Source organism: Tachysurus vachellii, chromosome 6 (genome assembly GCF_030014155.1).
Source record: "Tachysurus vachellii isolate PV-2020 chromosome 6, HZAU_Pvac_v1, whole genome shotgun sequence".
Lineage (NCBI taxonomy): Eukaryota > Metazoa > Chordata > Actinopteri > Siluriformes > Bagridae > Tachysurus > Tachysurus vachellii.
The window spans coordinates 24525745-24545744 of NC_083465.1; the positions used below are offsets into that span (position 1 = coordinate 24525745).

General features: G+C 40.1%; 1 protein-coding gene across 1 annotated transcript in view; it reads left to right on the plus strand.

Annotated features, from left to right (window-relative positions):
• Positions 1 to 20000, plus strand: part of LOC132847612 (probable E3 ubiquitin-protein ligase HERC4) — a 23888-nt gene that overhangs the window by 3187 nt on the left and 701 nt on the right. Inside the window, exons 6-24 of the mRNA XM_060873064.1 lie at positions 2379 to 2509; positions 7416 to 7543; positions 7621 to 7694; positions 7790 to 7899; positions 8790 to 8849; positions 8965 to 9070; positions 9243 to 9435; positions 10537 to 10697; positions 10788 to 10862; positions 11385 to 11468; positions 12562 to 12645; positions 14005 to 14103; positions 14814 to 14954; positions 15360 to 15526; positions 16591 to 16657; positions 16747 to 16817; positions 16971 to 17154; positions 18502 to 18604; positions 19310 to 20000. The exon at positions 19310 to 20000 is cut by the window's right edge and continues 701 nt beyond it. Coding sequence (XP_060729047.1) covers positions 2379 to 2509; positions 7416 to 7543; positions 7621 to 7694; positions 7790 to 7899; positions 8790 to 8849; positions 8965 to 9070; positions 9243 to 9435; positions 10537 to 10697; positions 10788 to 10862; positions 11385 to 11468; positions 12562 to 12645; positions 14005 to 14103; positions 14814 to 14954; positions 15360 to 15526; positions 16591 to 16657; positions 16747 to 16817; positions 16971 to 17154; positions 18502 to 18604; positions 19310 to 19527 — 2256 coding nt within the window. The 3' untranslated portion in view covers positions 19528 to 20000. The remainder of the gene's footprint in view (positions 1 to 2378; positions 2510 to 7415; positions 7544 to 7620; positions 7695 to 7789; positions 7900 to 8789; positions 8850 to 8964; positions 9071 to 9242; positions 9436 to 10536; positions 10698 to 10787; positions 10863 to 11384; positions 11469 to 12561; positions 12646 to 14004; positions 14104 to 14813; positions 14955 to 15359; positions 15527 to 16590; positions 16658 to 16746; positions 16818 to 16970; positions 17155 to 18501; positions 18605 to 19309) is intronic.

The window sequence follows — 20000 nt, forward strand, 5'->3', positions numbered from 1 at the left end:
AACACATAGAAATATTTTGCTCTTTTAATCCCCCTTAAGGTGCTGTAATGAGTCTGTCTGTGTTTCTGTCCTGTTTCTGTCTGCTGTCTTTCCCGGTTGTTAATTGTTTGCTCCGCCCACTCTTTGGTTTCCATGGACATTAATTGTACTCCTTCTCTCCTTCAGGTGTGTTGTCTTTGTCTCTAATTAGTTCCGCTTTGTCATTGGTTCCTGTCAGCTATATATACTCTGTTTGTTCACTTCCCTGGTGTTGGTCGTTGTTGTAAGTTGGTGTTAATGTTCCCGTCTCCTGTGTGCTCTGTATTCTGCTCTGTTTGTTTGCCTGTTTCTTGTTTTGGTTCAGTAAAGTCTAAAACTGCATTTGGATCCTCATTCGCCTTTGTCCAACATTGTGACAGAACGACCAACCACATGGATCCAGCAGAGATTATGTTCCGTTTATGTCAGGGGGATTCCCCACTGGAGGAATATGTAGAGGTGTTCCTGGACTTTTTCCAATCAGGTGGATTTTGGGGAGAGGGCCCTCAAGGACCTGTTCCGGCATGGTTTGGAGGATGGGCTGCGCTACCTAGTGCCATTGGGCCGAGAGTTGGGGCCTTTCACGGACCTGGCCAACGTAGCGTTGCTCCTGGGCGGGTCCTCCCTAACCGTGCACAGGACAGAGTCGGACACCGGCCCTAAATATTTTTTGGGGGGGCAGTAGGCATCGGGTTCTGTGGGCTGCGGAGCCAGGCCAGCCACGGACGCCCGAGGCCCCTACGGTACCTCGACCCGACCCAGGCCTGTGTACGCCGGTGACCAAACCCGTCCACATGGGTGCCAGACCGGAAAGCTCGGGTGAGGCCCGGCATCCCTACGGCACCGGCTGGAGCACCTAAGGCACCTGAAGCATCCGAACCCGCCGACGCACCTGAACCTGCTGAGACACCGGATCCGACCGGGTCGACGGAACCGACTGGGTCGACAGAACCAGCCGGACCGATCGGGTCGACGGAACCGACCGGGTCGACAGAACCAGCCGGACCGATCAGGTCGACGGAACCGACCGGGTCGACAGAACCAGCCGGACCGATCAGGTCGACGGAACCGCCCGGGTCGACAGAACCAGCCGGACCGATCAGGTCGACGGAACCGCCCGGGTCGACAGAACCAGCCGGACCGATCAGGTCGACGGAACCGACCGGGTCAACCGAGCCAGCCGGACCGACCAGGTCGACTTATAGGTTCAAAGCGCCTCCAGCCCCACCCTGGCCGCCAACTCTGTTCTGGTCGCTGGCTCTGCCTGCGGCGCCACCCTGGTCTCCAGTCCTGCTCTGGTCGCTGGCTCTGCCTGCGGCACCACCCTGGTCTCCAGTCCTGCTCTGGTCGCTGGCTCTGCCTGCAGCACCACCCTGGTCTCCAGTCCTGCTCTGGTCGCTGGCTCTGTCTGCGGCGCCACCCTGGCCTTCATTCCTGCTCTGGTCGCTGACTCTGCCTGCGACGCCACCCTGGTCTCCAGCCCCGCCCTGGCCTCCTGCTCTGCCGGCTCCGCCCTGGCCTCCTGCTCTGCCGGCTCCGCCCTGGCCTCCAGCTTTGCCAGCTCTGCCCTGCCCTCTGCTGCCACATGGACCTGGCCTGCCTTCCCGCCTCTGCTCCACCACCCTCTGGTTCTGCGTTGGAGTGTCTGGAATCCACTCCTGGGGGGGGGCTCTGTAATGAGTCTGTCTGTGTTTCTGTCCTGTTTCTGTCTGCTGTCTTTCCCGGTTGTTAATTGTTTGCTCCGCCCACTCTTTGGTTTCCATGGACATTAATTGTACTCCTTCTCCCTTAAGGTGTGTTGTCTTTGTCTCTAATTAGTTCCGCTTTGTCATTGGTTCCTGTCAGCTATATATACTCTGTTTGTTCACTTCCCTGGTGTTGGTTGTTGTTGTAAGATGGTGTTAATGTTCCCGTCTCCTGTGTGCTCTGTATTCTGCTCTGTTTGTTTGCCTGTTTCTTGTTTTGGTTCAGTAAAGTCTAAAACTGCATTTGGATCCTCATTCACCTTTGTCCAACATCGTGACAGGTGCATCGAGGGCCAAACTTTCTTCAGTTTCATAACATTTTACCACGGTGTCAGGAATCGTGGGTGAAGTCCATAGGAACAGAATCAGACCCAAATGCAGGATAAAATGGGAGACGGGGATTTTATTAAGGAAAATAATTACATTTTCAGACAGCAAAAACACTAGTGAAAAAACAGTCAACTAAAAATACGACAGAAAACATAAGACAAACGGTACGAGCCGTCCATGACACACACCACTGTTCTGATTCTGATTGGTGAGAACCATTTTTTTTTTTTTTTTTTTTTTTACCACAGCATTTTTTTTTTAACATTAGCGCTTTTTTCATTCCAGGGAGGAACAGTTTTCACATTCGGATCAGGCCGTTTTGGACAGCTTGGTCATAATTCATTACAAGATGAACTTCAGCCACGTGTGGTGTCCGAGCTCTGGGGTTTAAATGTGTCTCAAATTGCATGTGGGAGGTGTGTAAAGTCGCTATTTCAGTTATAACTGAATTTGAGGAACCTGAAATGCTATATGTGCAGTTTGAAATGATTTTGCTATAAGTATTAGTATTAGTATTAGTGGTGTGATTGCTTCTTCTCCCGGACCTACTTCATCAACCCTGACACTCTAACAATGGTTGGAGTCTTGTCGCCTGGTGTGCACTCTGCTGGAGATAGATCTGTATGGACAGCCAGTGACCCATGGGATTGCTGTGGATGGGGCCACCCGGAGACTGTCACGCCTTCTTTAAGCAATGTTGCATTGTGTTCAGGTCTTCATCGGCGATCATTTGAAGACTTCGGCAGGAAGAAATTAGTGTTTGGTCTGTGGTGAACTCAGAAATTGCAGTGACCTCTTAGTTCCTCATGAGCAATTGGTTGTTTAATTCCACTCAGCTACAAACTGTTGTAGAAAGGAGATTATTTACATTTACTCACTTCTTGGTCTGGTTCCTATCAAGGTTTCTTCCTCATATCATCTCAGGGCGTTTTTCCTCACCACCGTCACCTCAGGCTTGATCACTAGAAAGATATAGTAACTTAATAATAAACTACAGTATATATTTTTTATTCTCTTTCTATACTTCTGTAAAGCTGCTTTGAAACAGTTTCTATTGTTAAAAGTGCTATTCAAATAAATTGAACAGAATTGAATATTAGTAAGGGGGCACGGTGGCTTAGTGGTTAGCACATTCGCCTCACACCTCCAGGGTCGGGGTTCGATTCCCACCTCCACCTTGTGTGAGTGGAGTTTGCATGTTCTCCCCGGTGCCTCGGGGATTCCTCCGTGTACTCCAGTTTCCTCCCCCGGTCCAAAGACATGCATGGTAGGTTGATTGGTATATCTGGAAAATTGTCCCTAGTGTGTGATTGTGTGAGTGAATGAGAGTGTGTGTGTGTGCCCTGCGATGGGTTGGCACTCTGTCCAGGGTGTATCCTGCCTTGATGCCCAATGACGCCTGAGATAGGCACAGGCTCCCCGTGACCCGAGGTAGTTCGGATAAGCGGTAGAAAATGAATGAATGAATGAATATTAGTAAATTGCACACTGTATTAATTTAAAAAAGTTTCTTAAAATTAGGAGATCAAACGTAACTCTGTCAAGTTCTTTATTTTATATTACTGTACTGCATGCACTTTCTAATAATAATAATAATAATAATAATAATACATTTTATTTAAAGGCGCCTTTCTGAACACTCAAGGTCACCGTACAAAAAAACAACAAAGACAATCAAAATTGAATAGCTACATTGCGATACAAATTAGACAAGCAGTACAAATTATGGTGTAGAATAAGCTAAACTAAACAGATGAGTTTTAAGCTGAGATTTAAATAATGAAAGAGAATCAATAATACGGAGTTCAGATGGAAGTGAGTTCCAGAGCTGAGGTGCAGAGTAACTGAAAGCTCTATTCCCCATAGTTACAAGACGGACAGAAGGAACAATGAAATGAGTGGAAGAAGAAGATCTAAGAGTACGAGTTTGTTTTGGAGTATGAAGAAGATCAAGAAGATATGAAGGTGCAAGATTGTGGATAGCTTTAAATGTTAGAAGAAGAATGCTGTTCCAGAACAGGTTTAATATGATGGATAGAGGAAGTACGAGTAATAATGCGGGCAGAAGAATTTTGAACAAGTTGCAGCTTATGAAGGGTTTTGTGAGGAAGCCCAATAAGAAGGGAATTACAGTAGTCAAGCCGGGAGGTTACTAGACTGTGAATAAGAGTGGTGGTTGATTGGGTCATGAGAAAGGAGCGAAGCCTATTGATATTTCAAAGGTGAAAGTATGCAGCCCGAGTAACATTATTTACATGAGAGGTAAAAGAAAGGGTACTATCAAAGATGACACCAAGACTCTTAACCTGAGATGAGGGAGCTATGAGAGATTCATCAATGGAAATAAGAAAATTTGAGAATTTGTTAAGCACAGATTTGGTGCCTATAATGAGAAATTCTGTTTTATTACTATTTAGTTTAAGAAAATTTGCTGAAAACCATGATTTTATGTCAATGAGACTGTCAGGGGGTAAAAATGGACCCAAATGCAGGACAGCTAAACAGAAAAAGGGATTTAATAACTAAAAAAACCACGAAACAGGACACAGACAAAACCAGACATAAAGACAACAGGATTCCGCGTTGCACAAGGCAACGCGGCTCAACTAAATAATACAAATAATCATGACACATGAGGGACAGGTGTGCAGAGGCGGGGCGGAAAAGACAAGGGCGGGGCAGACACGTGAACACGAAACATAAACAAAAGGCACATGGCCAAAGTCCAGGCAGAGTCCTGACAGTACCCCCCCTCAAGGCACGGCTCCTGACGCGCCAATCCGTCCTGACAGTCCTGACGGGTCCGGGAGGGGGGAACAAGGCACACGGCGAGGCAGGTTGGGGGAGCAAGGCACACGGCGAGGCAGGTGGGGGGAGCAAGGCACACGGCGAGGCAGGTGGGGGGAGCAAGGCACACGGCGAGGCAGGTGGGGGGGAGCAAGGCACATGGCGAGGCAGGTGGGGGGAGCAAGGCACACGGCGGCGCAGCCAGAGTGGCCGAGCGATGTCCATAGCCAAACAGGAGGGCCGAGCGACGTCCACAGCCGAACAGGAGGGCCGAGCACAACCCCCGACGCACCACTCAGAACCAGGAAACCCACCACTCAGAACCAGGAAAGGGGGGGAGGGAGGGCGGGGAAAAAACAAAACCCTCCACAGAACAGAAAAAAAAATCCAGGGGGTAAAACACGGGCCTGCAACACCCCCCGCGGACAGGTAGTGGGGCGGGGTCCCCCAGGGAAACCGGATGTGAAGCGACGCCCCCCACCGGACAGATGCGGGGCGATGTCACAGGACACCGAAAAAACAAAACAAAACTCTGGCTGGTGACACGGCCAGCAACCAGGAAGTGAGGCGGCGCCCCCCCGCGGAAAAGCCGGAAGCGGAGCGGCGTCCCCCACCGGAAAAATGCGGACCGATGTCACCAAAACCCGCAAAGTCCAGGGGAAAAAAAAAAATGCTCCCAAGCGGCCGGTCCAGGCTGCCGCTGTCCTGCTGGGTCTAGGTCTGGCACGAAAAAAAACACGAAACAGGACACAGACAAAACCAGACATAAAGATAACAGGATTCCGCGCTGCACAAGGCAACGTGGCTCAACTAAATACAAATAATCATGACACATGAGGGACAGGTGTGCAGAGGCGGGGCGGAAAAGACAAGGGCGGGGCAGACACCTGAACGCGAAACATAAACAAAAGGCACATGGCCAAAGTCCAGGCAGAGTCCTGACAGAGACAATCAGTAAGAGCAGATGGAGGGAGTTTGGAATGTGGTTTTGTGGAAAGGTAGAGCTGGGTGTCATCAGCATAGCAATGAAACTTAACCTGATGCTTATGAAAAATATGTCCAAGGGGTAAAAGGTAAGTAATAAATAGCAAAGGGCCCAGGACAGAGCCCTGGGGTACACCAGAGGTAACGGAAACTGTCGAAGAGGTGAATGATTTTAGTTGAATGAACTGTGTGCGATCAGAGAGATATGAATGAAACCATTTCAGAGGTGTGTTGGTGATGCCAATAGTGGAAAGCCTGTCTAAAAGAATATTGTGGGAAATTGTATCAAAAGCTGCACTCAGATCAAGGAGTAGGAGGATGGATAGTAAGCCAGAATCAGCTGCTATAAGCAAATCATTTGTAATTTTCAATAGAGACGTTTCAGTGCTATGAAATGGGCGAAAACCAGATTGGAATTGTTCATATAGATTATTTCCAGACAAATGGATATGAAGTTGAGCAGCAACAACTTTTTCCAAAATTTTAGAAATAAAAGGAAGATTAGAAATAGGACGAAAATTATTAAGGTTGTTGGTATCCAATCCTGGTTTCTGTTACAGCAGTTACAGCAGCTGTTTTGAAAAGAGAAGGAACAACTCCAGTGGTAAGGGAAGAATAAATAATACTCATGATAAAAGGGGACAGAGAGGAAGCAGTAGCCTTAACAAGGACAGTTGGTATAGGATCAAGAACACAAGTTGAAGATTTAGATTGATGAATAAGTTTTAAGATGTCATCAATTGAGGGTAGAATAAACTCAGAGAACAGTTGTGTAGGAACAGGTAAAACTGAGACACATGGAGTAGAAACAGGAGTGGCCATAAGTTGATGATGAATGTCTTCAATTTTTGAAGTAAAGAATGAAGCTAAAGTATTGCAAAAATCAGATGAATACAAATGAGAGGGAAGTGAGTCGGGGGGTGTTGTAAAATTTTTCAATAAAGAAAAAAGAACCCTTGAATTCCCTTCATTAGAACCAATTAAGCCAGAATAGTATGTACATTTAGCTTTGGCAATAGTATCTTTATAGTAAGACATATGTTATGAATACATTTCCTTGTGCACAGTAAGGCCAGTTCTTCTAAAAAGTCTCTCAAGCCGTCGTCCTTTTGCTTTTAATTGCCTGAGAAAAGAAGTGAACCAGGGTGCAGTAACAGCAAATGAAACAGTCCTAGTCTTAAGTGGGGCAAAAATATTAAGCACATTATGGAGACTACTATTATAATGAGAGACCAAATTATCTGGAGTGGAACAGCTGTCAGCCCTAGGAAGACTTGCAATGCTTAAAGACAAGCTGTCCAAATTAATGTCCTTGATTTTTCGAAATGATATCATGTGTACAGATTTCGATTTGAAAAGTGGAAGATTAACATTAAATGACAGTAACAGATGATCAGTACATGGAAAAAAGTCTGCATTAAGATTGTCTGGAGAGACACCTGAACAACAGATTAAATCCAAAGTATGTCCTTTAGAATGCGTGGGAAATTTCACATTCACATTCTATTATTATTATTATGAATATTATTATTTTCTTGATGTGTATTTTAGGCATCACACTCTGGCACTGGTCAAATTGTCAAACACAATCTATTCATTTGGATGTGGAGAACAAGGACAACTAGGAAATGGACAAAGAACCAATCAGAGTGTGCCACTTCCTGTCCAGCTGCCACCAGGTAATAAACCAACCTCCAATATGAACTTTAAATTGAATGCAAGCGAATAATTAACAAATTCTAAAATTAATGCACAGTGGCAAGTAACAGCCATACGCTCGAGAGAATCATCGCTGGTGGGAATCGATCCTTTATCATGAGCTCTCCTCAGGTACGATACGACATGACCTATCCCGTTATCAATTCTAAATAAATAAATAAACTATTTTAAATTGTCTAATGGTCTGTTTTTCTTTTGGGCTGTAGAACTCTGAACCTGAGCCTAATCGAAGGAGGGAGATAGTGACATTAGGGGACAGAATGATTAAAAGATGGGTAACTGAGTGTGAATCAAATCAGTGGAGGATGATCAAAAAGTGAGTGTTGTGATAAATTCTGCTGTATTCTATTCGTCGTCTTTATAACCTCTTCACTCCACTGATCCCTGTTGACCGATTCATTTATTGATTTAGTTGATTTGTCATGTTGGTGATGGCGTGGCATGACTGAGCAGACCCAAGTGCAGGGATAGAGATGAACCATGGTTTATTTAGCGAGAACTATAATAAAATGTCACTTAACTTAAACAAGACATGGTACTAATTAAAAACAAGAGTTTTTCAGAACAATGAGTGTGTGTGCGCCCTGCGATGGGTTGGCACTCCGTCCAGGGTGTATCCTGCCTTGATGCCCGATGACGCCTGAGACCCGATGTAGTTCGGATAAGCGGTAGAAAATGAGTGAGTGAGTGAGTGAGTTTTTCAGAACATAGAAACATAACATAAACGCGACAGCACACAATGGCAATCACGGTGCACGACACACAAGGAGGGGTATAAATAACAAGCCAACAATAGGGGTACTGAGAAACAGGTGAACTCATACAAGACATAATCATATAACAATAAACAACAATACAACTTCCAGCGCCCCCTAGTGCTCCGACAGAATACAGTCCCAGTCTCTGACCTCTGTTCTCACGTTACTTTTTTTTTATTAGACCATTTGAACATTTGAACACAACCAGTATGTTAAACTGGTTTCTTAAGCATCACAAAGTCATCATAAGGTTCAGGCAAGATTAAAAAGTAAATTAAAAAAGGAAAAAGTATCTTTTCTATTAACTATTGACCAAAATAGTCAATTTGGTCAATATTCACTAGTTAATATTAATATCTAATTAATATCTGAATGCATTGTGCGACACTATAGATTATCTGACGATGATTTCCGTACTGATTTTTTTTCTGTTTTTTCACTAACATAGGGAAATAAAAACAGTTTTCTCATCCCTGGCTTGTATAAATGGGAGCTTCATTATAAACGGGTAATTTGGACAGATTTTTTACAAACGATACATACATTTAAATTAAATAGCAAAACCATCCATTTGTTTTAACATATTTGTTTTTTCTTTTATGTGTTATGTGTGTATCGTGTAGCTGTGATAGACATTATCAAACATCCACACACTTCTCTGGCTTGGATATGGAATCTGTGAAAAGTGCTTTTGACCGTTTGGCTGAGAAGGAGAGTGCGTTGTTGGAGGTAAAAACACATCCATACAGAATTATTCATGGCTTCATCACCTTGTCAGTTCTTTATTTGTTGTGAAAATGTGGATTGCTGTTTTTTTTTTTTGGAGAGGTTTTATAGGTTTAAACCTGAACGGATGCAACAATGCCTGGGACTTCAGTGTAATCTGTTTTATCTGTTTCAGGTTAGGAAGGTGGTAGAGAAAGATCTTCTTCCCACTCTGGGTTTCACGGCTGCTGGTGTGGAGGCTTTGAGGGTTTTTCTCATCCTGCCTGAACTCCTGCGAGTGCTGGATGAACTGGGACACGAGACAAAGCTCACAGCATCTTATGCTTCTGCAGTTTTAAGTCTGAATCCGGGTATGCTTGGATTATTAGGTAAGATATATGATGATAGCTGATCACATATTGAGTGTGATAAGTGCAAGCGTAGATGTGTGTAGATGTACTGTGTAACTGTCACAACCAGGGATGGAAAGAGACAGACCCGTACGCAGGATAGCTTCAAATGAAGGGGGTTTAATAAATGAGGAAGACAGACAGCTCACACCTCCAGTGTTGGGGGTTCGATTCCCGCCTCCACCTTGTGTGTGTGGAGTTTGCATGTTCTCCCTGTGCCTCGGGGGTTTCCTCCAGGTACTCCGGGTCCTCCCCCGGTCCAAAGACATGCATGGTAGGTTGATTGGCATCTCTGGAAAATTGTCCGTAGTGTGTGATTGCGTGAGTGAATGAGAGTGTGTGTGTGTGTGTGCCCTGCGATGGGTTGGCACTCCGTCCAGGGTGTATCTTGTCTTGATGCCCGATGACACCTGAGATAGGCACAGGCTCCCCGTGACCAGAGGTAGTTCGGATAAGCGGTAGAAGATGAGTGTGAGTGAGTGAGTGAGTGAATGAACACCAAGGCCCGTATTCATAAAGATTCTAAGAATGATCTCAGAGAGCTCCTAATTTGACGTTCGTGATTAGAGATGCTCTAACATCTGTATGATATAAATGTAATGTAAATGTAAAAGTAATCATTACTGACACAGCACAGAAATGTCATAGAGACAAATTATATCATTTCTGTCGCTAGGGCATTTTGGCTCTGTGACAGAGATGTTAGCGTCTCTACACGAGCTAATCTGTATTATCTTATTAACTCACTATCTTTATTAAATATTGTATACAATACATTTCTTCTCCATCTTCACCTTTTGGACATTTTCTCCTCTGTTAAAGAAACTCTTAATCCACTTAAAAGACCTCCTAAGACTTTTTGACCTTATGAGTTCTTTTAAGGGTCAAAATGCTTTAAAAAATAACTTTTATCTTTACTAGGATCTGCTCTTTACTTTTAAGGGGAAACCTCCCTATTTCTAAGAATCTCCATAGAATTAAGTCACTCGGAGAAACTCTTTACACTAAAAACTTTCATGATCAAGGGCCCAAATTGTGCTGCATTCCATAGTAAGTGTTGTTTATTTATCTTTTTTTCAGAGAACTTCTGGTCTGAACTTCCCGAAACATTCCTTAAAACAATAGTGAAACTTTTTCAAACTTCATCTGGAAAAATGATATCTGAGATGAGGTATGGAAAACAAAACAACATGTATTCACCCTTAAGTACATCATTACAAGTCCTCCAGATGCTCTACAAGGTAAATAGAGGGCATCTTGAATCCAGATTGAGTGAAAGAATGAATGTTTTTCGCAGAGTTACACATTTACCTTTACTTTGTGTTCTACAGGCTTCCTGCAGGAACCAAAGAAAACTCACACCTGGAGATTTCATCATCAATGAGATCAATGAGCTGTTTGACATGGTATCGGACAAATCTTCGTATTGAACAACTTTAGCAAAAATAAGGCAAATCCTTAGAATGAATTAGGAAATGTCACTGGTTTATAACACATTTATAACACATTTGACTGTATACAGTTATAAAAAAGGATATTATTTCTAATCACACTCTCAGGTGTCACCCAAAGATTTCTTCCTCATATTATCTCGTTGTTATCTTCCTCATATTATCTCGTTTTTATCTTCCTCATATTATCTCGTTTTTATCTTCCTCATATTATCTCGTTTTTATCTACCTCATATTATCTAGTTGTTTCTTGCCACGGTTGCCTCAGGCTTAGTAATAAATATAAAATTCCTTTTAAACTTTGTAATTACTACTCTGAATTTTTATATTTCTCTCAAGCTGCTTTGAGACAACGTCCATTGTTAAAATAGCTACGCATATAAAATGAAATTGAATTGATCTGAACTTTTTTGTTTTAATGTCAGGTGTGGTACTTTGTTTAAATTTGTCCTAAATATATATTTTTATATCCCTTAGTTATATGCTGTACAGACAGACATCACTAATGCTTTATGGACTGTAGACCTTAATGCGCTGCTTGAAAAAAAACAACACTATATGGTGAGTAACCTATGCATACAAAGCCATCGTGAATGATGGAATGAGATTTTATCATAGCTTACACACACACACACACACACACACACACACACACACACAGGGCTGGCCCTGGCCAATTTGCTGCCCTAGGCAAGATTTCACCTGGTGCCCCTGGAATCACAGACAGTTGTGTTCCAATCATTTTGTTCATCAACTTACACAGAAACAAACTGCACAGCTTTGTCCTGTTTTTCTTATTTTGAAAATATTTTGGAAACACACAAACTATATAAAAAAAAAACTATATTACGGAGACCTTGCATTACTTGCCTTTCTTACAGCAATAAAATATATATAATAAATATATATATAAAATACTTCTCAGGTAATAAAATATATATACATATATTAATAATAAATGTATATATATATATATATATATATATATATATATATATATATATATATATATATATATATATATTATATATATATATATATATATATATATATATATATATATATATATATATATATATATATATATATATATATATATATATTAATAAAAATAATAATTTGGGCGCCCGGGCGCCCCTAGTGGTGGGCGGCGCCCTTAGCATTTGCCTATTCTGCCTATGCGCAGTTCCGGCCCTGCACACACACACACACACACACTCACACACTCACACACACACAAACAGAAAAGAGAAAGATCGCAACAATCTGATCCGGCATTGTATATACATAACCTATAGTTGTACATTATCTGTATACCTCAGTATGTGTTTATTCATATATTTTATTACTCAGTATATTTACATACTATATATAGTATATAAAATATAGAATCTTAAATTTATTTTTTAAAACTTCTGAGTAAGATAAATCGACTTAATATTCAAATCCAGTCTCTATTGTTAGCATTTTGTAATGATTCAATGATACAGACACAGGAAAGTCTATATGCATAATAGCATATGATGTACTGACTGTTACTTCACTTTGCTTCTAGTCACATTTGACAAACTATAATTGTATTTTTTTCATAATTGTAACAGCAAAGCTTTATTCCTTACATATTAAACACTGTATTACAATTCTCTCATTGCAGAAAACCTTAAAACTTCTGATCTCGAGTCCTTGCGTCTTTACTATGGAGAATAAATACAGACTTCTAAAGTTCAGAGAACCTCTGGTGTGTATTTACATCCACTGATATTTACTGATGTATTTCTGGGAAGCTTTGCTTAATATAATCTAATATATTTATGCATTGTTCCAAAACCCTACCCTTATATTATGTTCGGGATGATTTTTAAAAAAATTCAGGATTTTAACTTTTTAATTTCCAATTTCATTAGTGACGTCACTGACTCGGGGAAAAAACACACAAAATGACTTATTTTTAGTATAACAGATTCTGGACTGGGGGCACGTTCGCCTTCGCACGTTCGCACGTTCGCCTCACACCTCCAGGGTTGGGGGTTTGATTCCCGTCTCCGCCTTGTGTGTGTGGAGTTTGCATGTTCTCCCCGTGCCTCGGGGGTTTCCTCCGGGTACTCCGGTTTCCTCCCCCGGTCCAAAGACACGCATGGTAGGTTGATTGGCATCTCTGGAAAATTGTCCCTAGTGCGTGATTGCGTGAGTGAATGAGTGTGTGTGTGTGTGTGCCCTGCGATGGGTTGGCACTCCGTCCAGGGTGTATCCTGCCTTGATGCCCGATGACGCCTGAGATAGGCACAGGCTCCCCGTGACCCGAGGTAGTTCGGATAAGCGGTAGAAAATGAGTGAGAGATGAGAGAGATTCTGGATTGGATTTTTTTTTTTTTTTAACACGTGTCAAAGATTACTAACAATGTTGGCTTTGATGCATTGTGAGTTTTTTTGCAGCATCAGATTAAAATTTTTGTTTATTTTTTTCTGCTCGTGGCTTCGTTTTTGCCCCATTGACTGCCATTATGATGACATTTTTTAATTGCAAGGGCCATGACGATATAATCATGCATTCTTAATTGTTCATGGCTTGGGAAGAGGTAAAATTTGTGATTTTTTTTTTTTTTTTTTTTTTTTTACAAAAAAGCTTATAGGCTTTTTTATATGGAGTTTTATAGAGTATATCAGCATATTATAGTGTGTGTGTGTTCAGTCTTTCCAGCAAGTCCAGTGACATCACCAATGAAATCGGCAATTAAAATTTTAAAATCCTGGATTATTTTTAAATATTTAGTAGAACTGAAGTTGATTAACAGAACTATGCAAATAAAGTTGAAAAAATATTCATCTGATATATATATATATTTTTTATATCAGTTTAATTTAGTGTTTTATCCACGAACATAACGAAATTATAGTGAATTTGTCCACAGCAAATTATAGACCTGTTAAAAATTTTTTATATAATCTTTCCAAAATATTTGTCAAATAAAGTTTCATCACAAGAAAACTATTTGCTGAAACACAGGTAAACATTTTTGCCAAATAATGGGGAAACTACATCCCCTGGTAGAACAGCGCACAATTAATGATGTCCCATTTTGGGATTCTGTAACTCTAGGTACCATTTAGGATGGAGTTAAGACGTACCGCACTCCTGGAGGACTGTTTCCAATGTCTGAGGAACGCAAGTGAGCAAGCGCTGAAGGGCTGGCTGCAGGTACGACCGAATACAAACTTTATGTAGCATATCTTGGTTTAAAAAGTTCTCCAAAACTCATTGTGAAGACTAAAAAACTGGCACAAATAGCATTAGACTTTACAATAAATCAGTTTATTTGTGGCTACTTTGAAATATTCTGGAGAGAGATTTAGTGTATGTGTATAAAATTCAGCAGTGTGTATCTGCATCATATCGGGAGAGATGAAGGAGAAATCAGTGTCTCTTTGCCACAGATCATTTGCTCTCTTCTGTCTTTGCTTTCATTGGTAGCACAGAGTTGCTCCATATTTGCATAAAGTTCAACTATTTTCAATTGTGTCACCTCGCGTAACAAGCCAACATATAGTCCCAACGTTGAAAATGAATGATCTCTGAACATAGAAGGCCACATCAGCTAAAAGCCTAAATGGCTATTATATAGTACTATATAGATCAGGCATGTGTATCTGTTTGCCTCTTTAATGAAACTGGTGTGTAATGTGGTTAATGTCTAATAAGAGATCTAAATCTATATTCAAATCTCTGCAATTCACATGATTGCTTCCGAATGGTCCAAACATTATAACATATAAACGTTAATAGAAGGCAAACGTGCATGATATTCATTTTATACAGGTGCTATTGTTAATCCAAATGATGAGAGGACCTTTGAGGGGCATTCATCAGTTACATACCGTAATACCGTATTGTGTGTATTTAACACGCAGGTGGTGTACTGTGAGAACTTCGAGAAGAGCGACGTCAATAAGAGGGACTTCTTTCACAATGCATTTAAAATGCTGCTGGACCCAGAATCGAAAATGTTCATGTACAACGACACAAAAACGCTCATCTGGTTTCCTGTTGAGGTGAGCCAAAAAAAATGTGATTACTGTACAATGATATAGTGTTGTAAGTTACAGGTATTTAGTGTCAGTGTTGAGAAACAGTGTAGACACCTACAGGGAGCATGAATTGGAATAAAGCTTTCATGTTTTAGGAGTAATTAAGGGTGGGTTTATATGTGAATGTGTGAGACAACATGGTGATGTACAGTACCATGAATTTTTATCCATGCTTTCAATGAGCTTTTGGCTCCTAAATCAGAGATGTTCATGTACAATGACAGACAAACAATGATCTGGTTTCCTGCCAAGGTACCTAATACATTTCAATCAAAACACAGGGTGTTGCACATGCTTAGTCATTTGTTCATGAAGACTTACATTATATGTACATGCTTACGTTATATTCTTCTGACAATTTCTTTTTAGCCAACACTTGAATTAGAACAGTACTTCCTGTTTGGGATCCTCTGTGGCCTAGCCCTCTACAGCAACAACATAGTGCACATGCCCTTTCCTCTGGCCTTTTTTAAGAAGCTGGTCAATGTAAAGCCTACTCTGGATGATATGACTGAGTTCGCCCCTGTGATCGGAAAGTAAGATACACACTGTTGCTTACATTTTCTTAGTGTATTATAATATAAAAAGACATACACACAAGGATGCAGAGTTCAACACACCCTGTATATGCCACTGGCCTACACCACTACATTGGCCTATCATTAGGCCTGCAAATAGGACTCCAAAAAACTTAAAGCTTGATCTTAGCCATTATTCTTTTATTTGTGCAACAGTAATTGTGTCACTGTTTATTCTAAATAATATGTGATTGCAATCAAAAAGAAGTCAAGAAGCTTTTATTTTCATTCCAAACATATATAGCTGATATAGTACAACGTTTCTCCAGGAATTTGGTGCTACATAAGACAACACAGAGTTTAGGACTGAAAGTAAGTTGTCGTAGTCACATAAAGTGTGCAACCTAGTGTAAAAATTGCGAGACAAAAGACAACGAAGACAGACAATACAAAACATTACAGGACAAGTACACAAAATAGCACCATCCAGCATGCATCTGTATATTATACAGTACATTGTGCAATAATATAGGAATCTGAACAAAGAGGGTTCTTGTAAACATATATACATGTGTGTAATAGCAGCTTGAAGTTCAAGATTTGATTAGTATTGCTTAATAAACTAATCAAGCATTACCAATAAACTATGTTATTACAGAGAATTTCTTAATAGGTAATAAAAGAGACCTACAGTCAGTGATAATGGTGCTACTCATTCACTACTTATTAGTTCCTACATAGAATCCTAAGAGTAACCGTATTGTAAAGTGTTAAACATGCTAAATATGCTTTTATACAATATATGGTGCAGTATTCTTATATTCTTATACAACAGACCAATATAATATAATATCCAGTTCTCATCATACTTTATATATTGTGACACAGACAAAATTTGGGAAACTAATCACACAGGAGTCGAGTTAATCACCTTAACAACCAAGACACAGGATTATATAAAGGAATTTATTTGTGGATTATCAAATGTTAATACTTATTCATTTTTCAGTTTAAAGTTGAAACTTTTCTTGTTATCGAACAAACTACTTATCGGTTTTATTGTCTGTTTACTTTTTCTTCAGGGGTTTGCATTGCATTCTTCATGAGTACCCTGATGATGTTGTTGATGACTTGGAGATCCCTTTCTGTGTATGAGACAAATTGTATAAAATGACAGTCTAGCAGTTTGCTATATTAAATTTACAAGTAAATAAAAGTATTTTTCCTTTCAATCTCAGGTGCACTGGGATGGTGCTGATGTGGAGTTGGAGTCCCACAAAAATGGACAATCGGTGACAAGTTATAACAAGTAAACTTTTCTGAACATTAAAACATCTTGAACATTTGAAGGATTAGACTTGCTTTTGCAATTGTGACATTTTTAACTTAAATCGTATATGTTAATATATTATACATTAAATATTGATTCCCGTCTTTTTGTTGTACGTAAATATTTGAACAGGAAGGAGTTTGTGGAAGCGTATGTAGATTACGCAATGAACAAGTCGGTGGAGAAGGTGTTTAATGAGTTTAAGAGAGGATTCTACAAAGTGTGTGATGAAGATGTGGTGAACTTCTTCCAACCGGAGGATCTCAGAGGAGTGATGGTGGGAACAGAGGAATATGACTGGGACACATTCAGACAGGTGAAATACTGATAAATATTTTTGGAAGTATTCTGGAATTGTTCTCATTATTTCATAATTTCATCAAATATTTTTCCTGATTAAGCTGCAAAAAAAAACAATTCGTTATAGTGATCTAACTAAATACGGATACGTTATTTTGAATCAATACATAATGTCTTTTGAACAGACAAAAAAATACAGATGCATTTTTTATTTTTTTTGGAAAGAAGCATAGCAGGAATTTCAGACCTACAGTAAGTTTTAGTTATAATAATTCAAACTTGGCAGAGCTTGATCTGTGGATCCTCCTCCTTTCTTTGTTCCATGTGTTTAAACTTTCAGTATCTGTCAGCTTGTGTGGGAAGCATCACTGTGCACTGTGATCTCTACAGTTCATTTTAGATGGGCCAGTTCAGTCCAGAAGAGTTCTTGCATTTGATTTTTTCGATTTTTCAAGGAGTGTTTCATAACTTCATCTTGTCATAAATTTAGCTACAGAGCACTGCTGAAAACATTCCCATAGAGTGATGTGTTTCATCATGTGGTTAGAAGTGGCCAGGGGATGAGTGGTGCTTGGTTTCCTCCAGATGTAATGCTTAGATTTTTTTTTGTTTTTATCAGAACATAGAACATAGTTTCTCCTTGTCTCAGAGCTACCAGAGAGACACCAATGTCATAACCAGATAAACAGAACAAGATGAAAAGGCTTAGGTACAAGCACACAGAGCATCATTTCACAACCATACTGAGAATAAAAGTCTCCATTTTAAAGAGTCTGTGTGTGATTTGGAACAGGTCTGAATTATTAACAGCTCAGTGACTGTGAAAGTAACAGAGTTCTTGTGTTTTGGGAGGTGTAGTTCAGGGTGATTGGGGATGTGTTAACCTAGTGGTTAAGGTGTTAGACTACTGATTGGAGGGTTGCAAGTTCAAATCCAAGTTCCACCAAACTGCCACTGCTCAAGCAAGGCCTTTAACCTTCAATTGCTCAGTTTTATAAAATGAGATAAAAATGTAAGTCGCTCTGGAAAAAAATGCTGTAAATGTAAAAATGGGTGACTGTTTTTGTAGGCTGTTGTGTGTTCTGGGAAACAGAGTTCTATGTGGATGTGGAAAGTTGACCTGACACCATATTTGCTCAGTTCGTCTGGACTGTGGCATGCCTATCCATGGGGCTTTTAAATAGATTTACGTGTACCTTTACAAATCAAAGAAACTTACCAATATTTCTCTTTGTTGTTCTTCATAAAGTCGTAGAACTTTGTGACAACAATATTATAGAGTATTTTTGCAGGTGGATTTCATTTATTTTGAGTATGATCCAGTTATTATTATGTATAGACCTTGTGTATTTCTTTAATACAGAATACAAAATATGTTGGACAATACCACGAGAGACATCCGACTATCATTGCATTCTGGGAGGTATTCGAGGAGCTGACACAGGAGCAAAAGAAAGCCTTTCTCTGTGAGTACAGTTCATTTTTAACATCTTTTGGAAACTTGGAAAAAAGTTTGGTATGTTTGCAGGGATGTAGTCATTGTGCTTCCAGCTTACATGGGAAGTACTGCATGGAAGTATCTTTCTAATGCTCAGCTACTCCTGTAAATCTGTTTCCACAAACAAAGCAGATCAATCTGTAATAGTCAAATTTCCTGACATTCATTAAAATAAACCAGCAAATTATCCTGTCATGACTTCACAGCTTTTCTAGATATCACATGCAGCTCAATAGATTAGCCTTAGTGAGCTAGCTTTTCATGTTATATACTGAATAGTATTTGAGTTTAGATTTAAAAAAATGGTGTTAGTTTAGGATCCAACCTTAGCTAATCTGGTAAACTAGGAAGTGACCTTGCATAATGTTTTTTAAAATGTATCCCAGTATGACAGGTCACATCAACATCTACAACTACTGATAAAGCATACTAGCTGCATACTAGCTTTCCATAGTGTAAATATGGTGGACCACAAAATGCCGGTGCAACATACTAGAGTGTGTAATGCCTCAATTATATCCATCAAAAATAAACCCAACATTTTCAGATGTAATATTCCTCCATGTACATGGTCTAAACTAAACATTTAACCCCTAAACAAGTTCCTTAATCTCCTACAACCATTCTATAATACTCTCACATGACATTTTTTTTTTCTTTCCTCTTTTTCCAGTGTTTCTAACAGGCTGTGATCGTGTGCCTGTCCTTGGGATGGATCAGGTTAGGATGACTGTGTTGGAACGCCCTAACTTTACCCAGAACCACCTGCCTGAGTCCCTCACCTGCCATTCTCATTTCATGCTTCCTCCTTATGAAAGCAAGCAGCGTCTGGAGGCAAAACTTCTTGAAGCGATAAACCACAACCGAGGCTTCTGGATAGAAGATGCATAGATATTTAGGTCATGAATTTTAGATATTTAGGTCATGCATGGCTCTACATCTTATGGACTATATTATATACTATTTCTTGCTTAACAGTTTGCTTATTATACAGCTAGATCCTGAGTTATGAAGGAGATGCATTCTGAGGAACCCATTGTAAATAGAAAATATCGCAAATCAAATTATGACCTAGCCTACCTAGGAGTATGGGATAATGCAATCTAATAGAATGTTTGTTCAGTAAATAATATATCTGCTATAAAAACTTTAGCAATGACCATAACCATAAAACAAAAATGACCGTAACCATAAAATGAGCCGTTAAAGCTGTGTATCACACATACATTGATGTATCGTATTGTCTTTTACTCACCAAGATTCTGTTTATTTGCATATTTGAACAACGTTATGTTGTTGATGGCTACATTAACTTAGTTGTAGGAAGAAAAACGAATTGCACCAAATACATGTCTCTATCGTCT